The sequence below is a fragment of the Diorhabda carinulata genome, chromosome X, assembly GCF_026250575.1.
Source record: "Diorhabda carinulata isolate Delta chromosome X, icDioCari1.1, whole genome shotgun sequence".
In the NCBI taxonomy this organism is placed as follows: Eukaryota; Metazoa; Arthropoda; class Insecta; order Coleoptera; family Chrysomelidae; genus Diorhabda; species Diorhabda carinulata.
Window position 1 is genome coordinate 21,789,174 of NC_079472.1, and position 14,544 is coordinate 21,803,717.

Below are 14,544 nucleotides of genomic sequence, written 5' to 3' on the forward strand. Positions count from 1 at the left end.
ATAAATCTCAACAACGAACAGAAAAAAAGCAAATAAACAAATTAGAGGAAGCAGACAATATAACAACGTTCATTTCTTTCAAAATGTCAGTTAAGTAATTTTAGAAGAAATATTGATGATTGTGTATTTTTTTTTCTATGAAAATAAATATTCGATCTAAAATATTCGTTGAAAATTAAATTTCTCACAACGCTTTTTAAAAAGCTTCTTTTTCATGACTAAACACGTACTTTTACACGATTTAAGTTAATTTTTTGGTATATATGGTATTTGATCAAAATAACAATTAACAAAAATCTAAATTCAAAAATTTTTTCAGTTGATTTAGTCAATTGAATGAAAAAATAAAAGATATTAAAATTGATATTTTCCTTCTACCGTTTCATGAAGTACGTGCTTTAGACACATTTTCAAGTGCGTAAAACTTTACTTTACGCACTAGTGCATAAAGAAACATTTTAAGAAATGATCAAAATTAAGAACACTGAAAATACGCATTTATAGTATTAAAATAACTGAAAATGGAAAATAATTCTTATTGAAAAGATTAAATGTCTGTTAAAAAAATTAATGTCATTATTCCAAAAGCGTGAAATGCTATTTCAATTATAGAAATAATTTCACATTTAAGAATGAAAGCAGTAAAAAATTATAGCAGTTAATATTCAGTTTTCAAGTGTTTAATATTCTTTTCTTCCCTTTTGCTTCGTTATTTGTTTGTAAATTGTTATTTAAATATTGAAGTACTTTAAGTCCTTCTCAAACTTGGATACTTACTTGAAGAGAATGAATTTATTGTTCTTTATATACTATTTTGATTAAAAAAACTCACCTTAGTTACCATAATTGATTGAAATAATCACCATAAACGCCACGTGAAAATGATTTTTTTTCACAAATACATACTTCTGAGATTTCACATTTGACAGTTAATATACAGGGTGTTTCTAAATTCATGCAACAAAATTCAAGAGGTAATTGCTATTATGAAATTAAGATGGGTCTTTCATATAACAAAATTTCCTCAGCTCATCCCTTTCCGAGATATCAGCCTTAAAAGGTGGTGACTGGAGTTGAGATTTCATTTTTTTTTCTAGAATTTCAGTAGTTTTCGTGGATATTTTTCGATATTTCTGTTTTATTATAAGGGGGTGAAATTAGCAGCACTAACTTTTAAGCATTTATTATAAATCCTTACAAATTTTACATTTTCACTGTTTTCGGCTCAATTTATGAACTATGGTGTTAAATTTTTTAACAAAAAAAAATATTTTTTAATGAAACAACGATTTTAAGTCATGATTTTATTTCATAGAACTTCATTTTCAAAATAGTTATATGAATTGAAGTGAGGGCTGCTAATTTTACCACCGTATAATACAACAGGAATATTGAAAAAATACCCGTAGCTAGGTCTTTGCGAGTGCAAGAAAATTACACAGAATTTGAAGTTTCTATTGAAATTATGGAAGAAAAAATAAATGAAAACTCAATTTTAGTCATCATATTTCAAGGGTTAGATATCGTATGATTGATTTTAAGCATTTATTTTTAATCCCATTACATATTACTGTTTTTCACTCAATATATTGAAAAAATTATAAATTATATTCTCTATTTTTTTCTCTAGAGCTATAATTTCTCTGGTTAATTCGAGCATGATTCATCAAAAATCATGCATATAATTTTTTTGTTGTAGGATGAACTCCCACCCGGATTACTTAGTGTTAAACCACTTTCGATCAAAGTAGATAGACAATTAGTGAAAGGTGCAGTGCGTTTATTGGTATATACATTCAAGCAAGTCTTGAACCAGACCCCTGAATGGATGCTGGACAACTTACTGAATGGACAAAATAATGGCTGTTGGAAAAATAGTGGACGAGAAATAAGTTTTATTAGTGAATTTGCAAGGTAAGTACTTTGTTTATTGATGTTGCTCAAACGTATGCAAAATAATTCCAATTAGGAGATTTCTTATTATACTGATGACATACTGTGAAGAAGGATAATATAGTTTTAGATGAATTATGAGTAGAGCGGAACTAATCCATCTCGCTATAATAATTTGTAATGAAAGATTCTAATAAATGATTTCATCCCTTAATATTCTTCGTATGCTTCTTATACTTAATAATTATGATTTAGGAGTGAAATGGCAGCTAGAATAATACATTAGAATGTTTTTGGTTGAATTATCTAAGTTTAATGAATTTAATCACAGTAAATAAGTGAAAAAAATTTATGATATAACATTTGCAGTATACGATTTTCCCAAATTACGCCGTATGAAATCTGCTGAAGAAATAACTGAAGACATATATTTGAAGAAGGAATTTTAGAAAAACAAAAAAAAAGTGTTGCGGTTACGACAGGTGTATTGTGATTGAATACAAACGTTAAATAATTCATAAGATTTTCCAATAAATTTTGTGAACTACTGGATTTTACCTATCTCTGTGATAATCAAATCTTCCAATTCCTGAGTATCGGCAGGTTTTCTGAATGACTTCACAGAAAATTATCTCAAAGATTCATCTAGTAATTACGTGATAACTTTGATGAAACCACCCTTTTTAGTCTATATCCTGGAAAATACATAATCTAGTTATTGCCTTGCATCAAGCTCACAGTGGGGTGCATGTTTAACTATATATTGTCTTTTGAGATGCTGATATTTCTAAACTGAAAATCAATTGATTAAAACCAATGAATTCAAATAAAATATATCTATACTATTTCAGTTTGAATCAAGTATTTTGTAAGCTACTATTATAGCACAAACATTAGGCTTTCGTGGACTTGTGAAAATAAGATGTGAGAATCATTCTTTGTAGTAGACTTTTGACGTAACCAGTATCTAAAATAATAGAGAAAATCACCTCATCAGAAAATAAATTTTGATCGTTTCTTTCATATTCTTCACGTCTATCAAAATCGTGTTTTGACAGCTCTTAAACCAACATTGATTTGTGTAGATAGAATTCATTATTTTGTAAAATTACCTTGCGAAATATCACCTTTTCTGGATAATTCTCGAGTACTCAAGTGCTGATTGTCTTTTTTAACATTTAACCATTTGGGGATCATCCATTACGTCACACAAATTTCAGGGATTTTTGCCCCTCGCCCTGTCACAGTTGGTCACCTTTGTGAGATTCCCCCCTCCTCAGTGTGACGTCACATATTTTGGAAATGATATTTCGAAATCAATCACTTTACAACACAGAAAAAAAATAATTATATTATTTAGAAGAATTGACGAAACAAAAAATAATAATAGAATCATATTGATTAAAGCTGAATGAACTTAATAATCTCGAGTCCATGGAATTTGAATCCACTCCTTCAAATTATTCATAACTGACATAGCATCTACTTCGTTCTTCTTTGGGGTGGTTAAATGTCAGCAACATTGGTTGTGTCAACATATTTCTCATCCAGCACAGCATCATCGTCTTCATCCACACAAAAAAAGTTTCTGGCGCGTCTAACAGCAATTCTTTGAGGATGAAACTTAGGTGTAGAACTTCTTATTACCTCTTATGTTAGTGGTTTTGTATGATGCAAAATAAAGTAAAATTACCTAAATTAGCAAGAACTAAGGGCGACGTTGTTTCATTCGCCAAAGTTAGTGGTCAAATGAAAGATAAACAATGAAAAATACTTTTAGCATTAGCGAGTGATGCCCCTAAATGTAGGCAGCACATTATGCAGTTTCCTTAAAAATAGGATACGTTTTCTTAAGTAGCATGTTTTTTATTCAATGGAATAAAATGAATGGACGTAGGTTTTTAAGGTTTTCGTAAAGTAATAGTTTAATGTTCGTGTTTGGACATTTAGATTATAGCTGATTTTGAACTGTGACGTCACGAAATTTAGGACCACTCCAACCCCCTTGTCACGTAATGTCACACTTAATCGACCCCCTTCCGCCCCCTTAAAATGTGAGGGCACCTTCTTTCAATGAATTTAGTTTTTCAATTATTTGTTTTGGATGGTTTTTTCACGTTCTCAGTGTTCTCATAGTTGATTTTTTTATTGGCTTCGGCTAGGATATAAATTATTAATATAATCAAAATATCAATTCCTCAATAAACATTTATATAAGTAGTTTATTGAAACGACAAAGTTGCTATTGTTACAGCCGTAGCCATCTTAATATATTAACTCCAATACAAATGTAGCTATAGCTCCAAAATTATCAAGGACTGACTAGAACGTACAATATTTTCCTTTAATTTTTTTTAAAGCATTCTTTCTTCAAAATCTCACCAAAACCAAAGCACGTGGTGGATGCATACTTCTTCACATTGTAGTCCACGGTATGTACGTCGAAGCTTTTTTAATGCGGCGGCAATGATACGGTTACTTTTGCCAAGATTATGAAGACTTACGGTTAATGTACGAGAACCAATAAATATTTCCTTGGTTTTCCCAATTTAAAAACTCACAATTCTGCGAAAACTAAAGCAATTCGTATCCGAACTTCACAAAAGATGTCTTGGTATAAAGCGAACATTAGTGAATACAACTTTCCAATATCTTTCAAAATGAAACTATGGTCTTTACTTGTGACAGATACAATTTTCTTAATAAGAATTATGTATAAGATCTCGAAGGATCTCGAAAGGATTCTTTATTCTCTATTCAAAAATGTTAGTTAATTGCAAAAATTAGCATTTACTTAGTTATATTGGCATATTGTGTCACTGTTACTTGCGTTAAAATTTATATATGTCTAAGAGTCTACTTAAGTTCAAATAATTCACTCGAATGAGATCTTATTTCAGTAGTTATTCTTTTTCTTACATCAACGGTTTTAACTCTTGAGAATCCATCGGGGAATTTTCCAAGTATCTTGGTTTACATTTTCCGGTTGTTTCCACCTACCATTTATCTTTAAACCGTTAAAACCGACTGCTTATTATAACAAAGAGCTTATTAGGTGAACAATATTAGAGGTAGACTGTTTCGAATTAATTTTAATTACTTCAATTTTCTGTATAATCTGATAATTCCGATGGCTCTATAATAATTCCGCGCTCCGAAACGGATATAATGAATTAAAAGGTTAACAATGACAACTTGGAACAAGGATGACTAATAAGTCCGTGATTTTTGGAATTAGATGAAAAGGCAACAGACATTTGTCGTATGACTTCTATCAATATTTGAATTAGTGGAGTCGTTTGGTTCGTAATTGAAAGATTACCAGTGATTATATAAACAATATAGTAATACTACGAGCAAGCTCGCAAAATAGGTCCTTATGCCGTCTCTGTCCAGTTACAATAATATTTTAAAAATCGGCGAATTCGCGCGATGCTTAAATCTGTTTTGTATAAACGGTGGACGCGCCTTTGATGAACTTTTTATTATAGAAGTATTTCTCTTAAATTATATATAGGAAAGTCTATTTATTTATTTCTTGTGCTTCTTTTTGTTCTAGAACTTTGTAGAATTCTATTTGTGGTATATAAATAAGTTTATGTAGCGTAGTTAGATAATTTTAAGAAATCATCGTAGTGATAAGAACGAATTAGTAAAAGTAATCGCAGACATTATTTAGGTGAAATTTATAAGTAAATTATTATTTACTTATAATATATATATATATATATATATATATATATATATATATATATATATATATATATATATATATAAATATAAATAAATACTCAATAGTGTATTTTGTATTGTGTAAATAAATTAAGATTGTAAAAGACAAATTCAAAACAAAGTGTTTCATTGCTTTTAAAAATGTTCTCCCTTGAGGTCGTATATTTTTCCATATGCTCAAATTAATTCTGGAAACATTTTCCCACGCTGGAGCTTATATAATAGAAGCATGGTTTCAAAAATCTTGAAAAGCTTCATGAGCTGTTGAAAATAGCTATCTGCGTATCATTTTTTTTCCCAGTGAGAATAAGAAAAACTTTAGAAGATGAATCCTGTAGCTACGGCAATGAGACCTTAATTCGATGTTTCCCTCTCTTAAATATTCAGTTGTTTGACGGGCTTTATGGGAGCTGGTATTCATCTCGAAAATATATCGTTCTCACACCAAAATATCCATTCAAAATTGATTGTACAGTAGCTAGCTTATCCTTAGAGATGCCTCCATCTATCTGTTACATGCTAGTCTTCTCTAATCATATTGCGCACAGCATCGCACGATCATGTTGAAGTTTCCCAAATCAACAGTCCTCTCTGATGGTGCTTTATGACAAAAAGCTGCACGAAGCATTGCTTTTAGGTCAGTCCTTCACGGGTGATTTTTGCATAAACTTGCTCTTTGTAAACATTTATTATCAAAATTTACTCAGCCAATCACTAAATTTTCACAGGCTTCGTAATAACAAACTTCGATGTTCACGAAATAGTGGTGTCACAATTAATGAACGCCACCATTTTTGGATTTTAAAAATTCGAAAGGCGATTCTCGTATACCATTACGGCACATTTGCAGATGATAATGCTCCCCTTTTAATAGGAAAAAATGTGAAAGCTACACAAGGACTACAAGGAGCCACAAATCAATTCAACGAATTCACCCAAAAGTGAATCGAAATCGGTAAACATAAATTTTACAAACAAACCTCAGTAAGACTTACGGAGGTATGGAAGGAGCATGTGAGAAAGGAAAGATGAAGAACAGGAAATATTTATATGCAGAATACAGAACTTGAGCTGCAGCTCTGAGATAGAGACATATGAATCAGTTTCTGATATAGTAGTTGTGCTTAGAACAAATCTGTATGAAAAATAGTTATATGCTAAGTTTAAAGGAATTAATTGAGTAACTATTTTTGAAAAATGCTGTTGAGGTGTAAATAAAGATATGAGAAACACACTCATGAATCAAAAATAACATTCCAGCTTCATGGAATTTTGTAAAATAGAATAAGTCACTGAGAACACGGCACTGATTTGATTATCATGAAATCTTTTGTTGAGTTCCATCTACATGTATAGGATTTATTGCAGCCATTCAAAAATTTCACTTAAGATTAAGACAAGGGTGAAGCTTAAGTCCAATTGAGTTTTAATTTGAGAAATAAGTGGGGAAAAATATGTTGAGAAAGAAGAGACCAAGATAAATATAAGAATACTGATACAGAAACACTGAGATAAGTTGAACATAACCAATAACTGTAAACAATTATAGACGAAAGCCGGATTTAAGATGCACATATAAGATAAATAACAGAATTGCAAAATCTAATGAATTAGATTTCATCATTAACACTCAATTTATAAATAAAAAATAAATATCCAGGAACACTGAACTCGGATTATTCAAAACAATATACAGACCAATTCTAACATATGATTGTGAATCTTGAGTATTGATAGAACGATTAAAAAATTCAGACTACAGAAATATTTGAAACGACTAGAAGGATTGACAAAAAAATAGGAAATAAAAATAAAAACATACATATACTAAAAGACTTAAATATGCAACGTACATTGGATTAGGTTGAGGAAAGGCAATTACCATGTTGGGAACACTTACAACGGATGTTAGAAGAATATGAAAAGCGAAAATTGGTATAAATAAAAAGAGAGGCAGACCAAGAAAGTAGTTGGATGAAGTTATAGACGCTTCTAAATGTTTTTATGTTTTTGATTTTAGGTCTCATTGGGTTTAAAATTAGTTTCTTTTATAATTTTTTAAAGACTGATGGAAATTTGACGTTTCGACTTCTTTTAGTCTTTATCAAAATATGATATTCACATTGACATTTTACGTATTTATACTAATCAATAGATCACCTATATCATGAATTAGTACTGATTGTGACTTCAGAAAATGGATTAAAAGGTCATCAATACAATAAAAAAAAGACTGCATCAACGAACCACGGAATATCAAAACAACAACTTCAATTATCAAGATTCAATAATTCTTGGAAAGGAATCTGATACAGGAAAAAGAGAATTTTGAGAAACGATTCACATTCATAAGAACGAAAAAGCTATAAATGATAAAAAATACTTAAATAGTTCAAGTAGAATTTATATTGCAAGTGAATTAATTGATGATTGCTATATATTTGAGATGTGATAACTTGGGAAAAATTAATTCTTCTGGGGATTATTCACGACAGATTAGTTAAAAAACAAGTCTTCAATAATTAAAAAAAAGAAAGAAGAAGCAATTTTCCATCACACCCCCACTCCTTTATATTAAATTCTGATTAACCTCTGTATACGAGTAAAAAATCATCTCAAAATAAGTTGGCAACAACAACAAACAAGACCATTTTTTATGAAACTCCTCAAAAGGAAAAATATTTTCGTTCCAAAACCAAATTTCAGAACTGTTACAAAGATAATATAGTTTAAAAGAAAATTCAAATTCGCGTTCCTGTGAAAATTTGCGATATTAGTTCCGTCTTATAATCTTAATGTACAAGTAAATCTTAACAACATAGAAAATTATTATTCCTGAACCAGTTTTTTTTGGTATTCATTACAGCCTTGAAAACGGATGCAAAGTAGTTCGAGAGCTTGGTAAAGTATGAAAAAAGTTCATTAAATTGAAAAAAATTCTCCCATGATTGCCTCCCCCATGATAGAAAAATTGTTTTTTATATTCCAGAAAATATTTTTTCCTTATTTTTTTCTACGATGATGAATACATATGTATTTGGTAATTCGAAAAAATATATTAAAAATAGTACACTTTGGTATTTAATTTTGCCATAAAAATTTATTCAAACACATAATTTACTTATTTTAATGTAATAAACAATAAATCTGAAAACACTCAATGTTTTCTAAACAGTTGAAGTAAGTTAGGCATAGGACATTGTGCATTAATTACGTCTAGTATTTTCTGAAAAATCCAACAAATAAATAATATCAAAGACGTTGCATTCAATATAAGGAAGTTAGTATTGGTCACTGTCACATGACACATTCTGTATAATTTTTTTCTTAATGCGCATTCAAGAATACAGAAAGTTTTGTCCAAGCGTTTCTCTCAACACGCCCTCATAAATTTATTAACATTGCTTACTGTATATTATGTGTTAGTATGTAGATAAAACAAAGAAAATAATCATAATATTCAGTTGTGTAACTGAAACGACATTCATAACCTATTCTGCACGTCTCAATTTTGAATATTTTCGCACCTATTTTTGGGTCTGGGAGATTTCGAAAAAAAAAAAAAAAAAGAAATAAGTATCAGTTACCTCGACTAAATGCCTCGTTAACTATGACTATGACTAGTACTTTGATACATAAATAACTATTATTCTATTGTATTATTCTCTTATATTATTTAATGACATCTTCGACTTTTTTGAAAAATAACCCTTTTGAACAGATCGACCATGAAGTCGTATCCATTACGGTAGTGAAACTTATGAATTATATAAATTTTTGCCATAATTTTATTTCCATCTGTGAGCTTGGGTTTATCGTGTCGGGCACACGTAATCCAGAAAAGCTCGTGTTTTATATATTTCAAAATCCTGTTCTCGTATTTAGGTCGTTATAACGATACTGATTTTTTCGGGACAGGAATTAGTACTCCCAATCTCTAGTGTATGAATCTCCGTGAAGGAAATGAGATGAGGCAGGATTACTTCCAGCAATTAAATTCCATCTGATTTTCCCCGGCTTTACCTACATTTATTTCCAATTGTGATTAATTTTATTACCGTTCCAATCGGTTTCTAACTTAAGATCTAGGCTCTCAAGAAATGATAACGGGAAAATAGCGATAGATTTCCAGGGGCTTACTTAGGAATTTTGACTTTCCAGAAAATCAGGGATTATATCATTGTCACAAACAGAAACATCGACAAATACAATTTTATATTATCACAAATCCAAATCGCACTGGAAACAAATTTTTTCGATTTTTCAGTACTTGATTTAGTACTTCTTAATGTTTGAATACTATTCCCTATACTTACTTATAATAATTCACGTTGCTTTCTATTTCGATCTGTTCAATACGACTATTTATTATTGAATGAACTAAACTACTCTAAACGAAGCCGCTTATATATCCAAACGAGGTTCAAAGGAATTCTAGAAAAATATAGAATCAAAACAAATGAATAATAGAATGTAAATAAACCGCTTGCTATAAAAACTTTTATAAAAGCAGGATGAAACGAATTTCGGGCATTTCATCAAAGGTGGCAACTTCGCGGAATTTTAGAAGTCCACTATATCCAGGACCGGTTCCAGGGCGGAGATGAGTTCATAACATTTACTTGTTGGTTTGTACGTAAAGTCGTAATCTCACTACATGATTTCAATATAGAGGTAATTAAACTACTCAAATCCTTTCCAAACTATCTGGTCTATTTTTGTTTCTAATATTTTGATGAGAAACTTTAGCCAATGTAATTAATTATAATGAGCACTATAATTCTTAAGTAGATATGAATATTTTTTGCATAAATAAATAATTTTGAGCTTCATACATTCGATACTTGGTATATATGAGTTTGAGATTTATTTCACTTGTAGGTATGTCTTTGTTTTTCACTGGATGCGACCTATTTTCTTTTGAGTACGAGAAAAAATTTCACAGTTAACAATAATATCATAAAATGAAGATCTTGTGGAGTATTATTTACTTTTGACATATCGAAATGTAATTGAATATAGCCAGAAATAAATGAATAAAAAACATTGTATCCATGACTCGAATAAATAATCAAACTGATCACAGACAATGCGAATAAAAAAATATTGTCCCCTGTTAGACTCAGGTTATGCGATGTAGGTATAATAAATAGCATTTTTAAAATTTTATAACGTGTACTATTTAAAATTTTATTTGATGAATGCTACTCTAGAGGAATAGTTTGAAAGTATGATGTGTGGAGTTCATCATGCATCGAATTGGGCAACATGTTATATAAGTTTTAAAGTATGAAAATTCTCTTGAAATCTATTCTATTCACATGAGCTCTCATGCTGATCTCCAGTAAAAACTGACGTTAGTGACTTGTATAACAATATACAGACATATATTTTGATATAAATCAAAGCAGAACGGAAGATCATAATGAGACTGTTATATTTGGGAAGTCTTCTAACATGGTCTGAGCACGCATGGGTATAACTAGAAGATTATTCAAAAATTCACTCTCCAGCCCAAGCCACAGATTATCCCGCAACTGCCAGCTTTTGTTTTAGTTTTAATACGTTGAAATTTCAAGGTTATGATTGAAATTTTGCAGGATATTTTAGTTATTTTGTAAATGCATTTCTCAATAATCTGAACACGTGATTTGATACCAGGCTCTACCAATTTTTTCATAAACTATGTTTTTTCTGAGCATTGTCTATTAGTTTCTCGAGTATTCTGGGCAGTGGTAATTCGCTTTAACTTACTCTTAAAGAATATTATCAACTAAGGTTGATCGAAGTTACAGCTACACAACTCCTTAATATATGTATCCCGCAGTGATTTTTGCTTTTATAGAACAATGGCCAATAAGGAAATCTACTTTTCTACTATATTTTCATAGGAGAGTCATTGCAATTGCCATCTCTTCGGTTTTCTAATATATAATAATTTTAATTACGTTTATCTGCATCAGTAATATTGATAACATCTACAAAAACAATCTTTTTGGCGTGAAAATTAGAAGTTTTTTATTGGAAATTAATACAAAACACGTTCCATTCCACAGGTAGAAAGTTCAGCGATATAATAATAATGTATTATAGTACTATATTTTTGAAGCAAATTTACTCCCTTGCTGTCAATACTGATTAGAGTCGCAGCTCAACTAATACAAAGTGCCACAGACTGCAGAAATTCTAATTTCATAAATTATGGTAGTTTTAATTAGGTTATAGCTAATCTGACACATTGCATGATGTAGGATTAACTGAATTGTACATTGCACTAATCAATAATATATACATTGTTCATTCGGTTGTCATTATAATGATGAAATATTTATTTAACTCGTATAGACACTCGAAACAGAAAACTAATGTAATATAGTTTGAAGCGGTGTTTGAAACAAGTAAGTTTTTCTGAAAAGCCCATAAAAAATTGTAAAAAAGTGTTTGTATCGATAAACTCAAGGAAGATTTTAAAACGTCATTCCGGTGTATAAAATGAAATTGGAGGGTAATATGCAGATATGGAGGCAGAAAGAGCATCAGACATTTGTACAGGATACAAAAAAACCATTTTTAATCTGGAAAATTCATTTCTGAAAATATATCTGAAAAACCATAATAATGGGAGTGTTATTTTAGTGAAACTTTCTAGAAACTGTTATCAAAACAACGTTATTACGGGCAGTGTCTCATGGGATATTGTTTTATTTGAAATATTGGTGAAAGAGAAATATGGCCACCGAAATTCTTTTAGCGCTTCCGCATTATTTAGTGGATTGTATCAAATTTATTTCAACTATGGGAGGATGCGCATATGTGGCCAACAAAACTGTAATTTCGAGGGTTTGGGATATGATAATCGAAAAATGAAAATACCTTAGATAACCATCTACTTTTTTCTTATAGAAAATCTATCGAGATCCAACATCTCTTTTTTATAGGTGTGTTAGCTCTACCCGAGTGTCCTTGTGATCTGTTTGATTATATTTATTCTTTCCGTACGGACATGAGGTATTTATATATCACATAAAATCGTGGATGAATAGCTCCAAAAAAAAAAACGAAAAAATCAAATCTTTCCCAATTTTAAGCTTATAATTCATGCCAGTCAACAAATTATAATGAAAGTTAGCTCGATACTGTGAACGAGATTTTTTTTAATAATAAGCTCGTGGCTAATAGATTTTATGTGAAAATTGAACATTGTTAGTTTTAAATGCACGTAACGTTCCAGAAAATAAGCGAAAAAGCAAAAAAATGTTTTATTTCATGCCACTATGTGCTGAAAAATAAATAGCATCAATCAACAAAAAAATATCACGCGGTCATTTCACAAAGTTTGGCATGATGGCGTTTTTTTTGAAGCTAGAAAATCCTTATTCATTATTAACAAATCAGTCACTCCTATCTCACAGATCTCTAGTTTCTTGTCAAACACCTTAATAAACAAACTACACTGTTTGAAATAAACTCTAGAATTTCTAAAAGCAGTTTTCTGGGGTCACTACTTCACCTTTTCTTCACTGCTGATATTAGCATATTAGCATCATACAAAGATCCTGTTGTAGCACACTACAGCTTCACCTTAATAAGTAGAAAACTGGTTAAAGAAATGGCAAATTTAAGCAAATCAATTGAAATCTGTTCGAGGCACAATCCAGTTACTCTGATAAATCAAACACTACCACAATGGAACGATGTCAAATATTTTAGCATGCATCTCTATAAGCTCCCAACTTGGAGAAAACACTCGTCACCAAGCGTTAACAATTGGGTTGAAAACTGAAAGATTTATATTTACCGATGGGTAGAAAATATCTATTATCTATAATAAATATAGTACTGATCTACAAAGCAATCCTAATGCTCATTTGGATCTACAGTATCCGTTTGTTAGCAACACTAATCAAATCAAATATTGAAATTCTGAAGGGATTATAGTCGAAAGGCTAAGAATTGTTATGGATGCTCCATGGTTTGTAATGAATTTTAGCCCATGATCTTCAAGTAGAATTGGTCAAAGCGTTAAAGCAAGAATATTACTTTATCGGGAAGCTATCAAAAATAAATTATTTCATCCAAACATCCAACCTCATGGTACAACCAGCAGCCCAGTATAGACTTCAACGACATTATCTATACTACTTAATCAATAAGTTTGAACAAGTCTTCGTGTCCAATAGACAAGACCAATTAATCTATTTTTTTGAATATAATAGATAATAATCACTGTGATAGTTTGGAACCAAATATAATCTAAAAAAAATGGATAAGAGACATGTTGAATCAAATTTTCATTACACCAGAGCACTTTTTTCATTTCATAGAACACTTTGCTGGATACGTGGACCCCCCTGCAGGTACATTACTGTCAATTTCCCAATTTTGAAAGATTAGATCCATCTATGGAAACTTGCGTTGTGACTGAGTTTCAACGATAAATTAACAGTTTTCAAAAAAAAAGATTGGAATTTCGTATAGTTCATTATTTGATAATAAAATCAACAAAATTTTTAATGAAATATTAGTGGATTGTGCTCATATTGGGTGGATATCATGAAAACAAAGCTAGCCAATCGAAAAAGTGACTCTATCTAACTTTACTTTCTTAGAATCTACAGTGACTCACAGCACAAGAACTAATTCTCAGAAATTTTATCCAAAAAACTTCCCTTTTGGAGTGGTAAAAAGAAATATAGTATATGTTATTCACAAATTATATGATATGATAGCAAATCATAAATATTTGGCTTGAGTTCTGTGAGGAGTAAACGCAAATCTCCTCGTTTTGTTATATTAGAACTGCTCATTTCTTTTAATACTGCCATGTTTTCCTTATTTATTTATATGATTTTTCTTCATGAGGTCAATTAATAGACATAGTTTCTTGAGTTCTCAATTTATTCGAGCACTCTACTCTAC

General features: G+C 30.4%; 1 protein-coding gene across 2 annotated transcripts in view; it reads left to right on the top strand.

Annotated features, from left to right (window-relative positions):
- LOC130900809 (uncharacterized) overlaps positions 1-14,544 on the top strand; it is a 146,682-nt gene that overhangs the window by 63,698 nt on the left and 68,440 nt on the right. For both annotated transcript variants that reach the window (XM_057811688.1, XM_057811689.1), the window contains exon 5: positions 1,700-1,914. In XM_057811688.1, the coding sequence (XP_057667671.1) occupies positions 1,700-1,914 (215 nt within the window). The remainder of the gene's footprint in view (positions 1-1,699; positions 1,915-14,544) is intronic.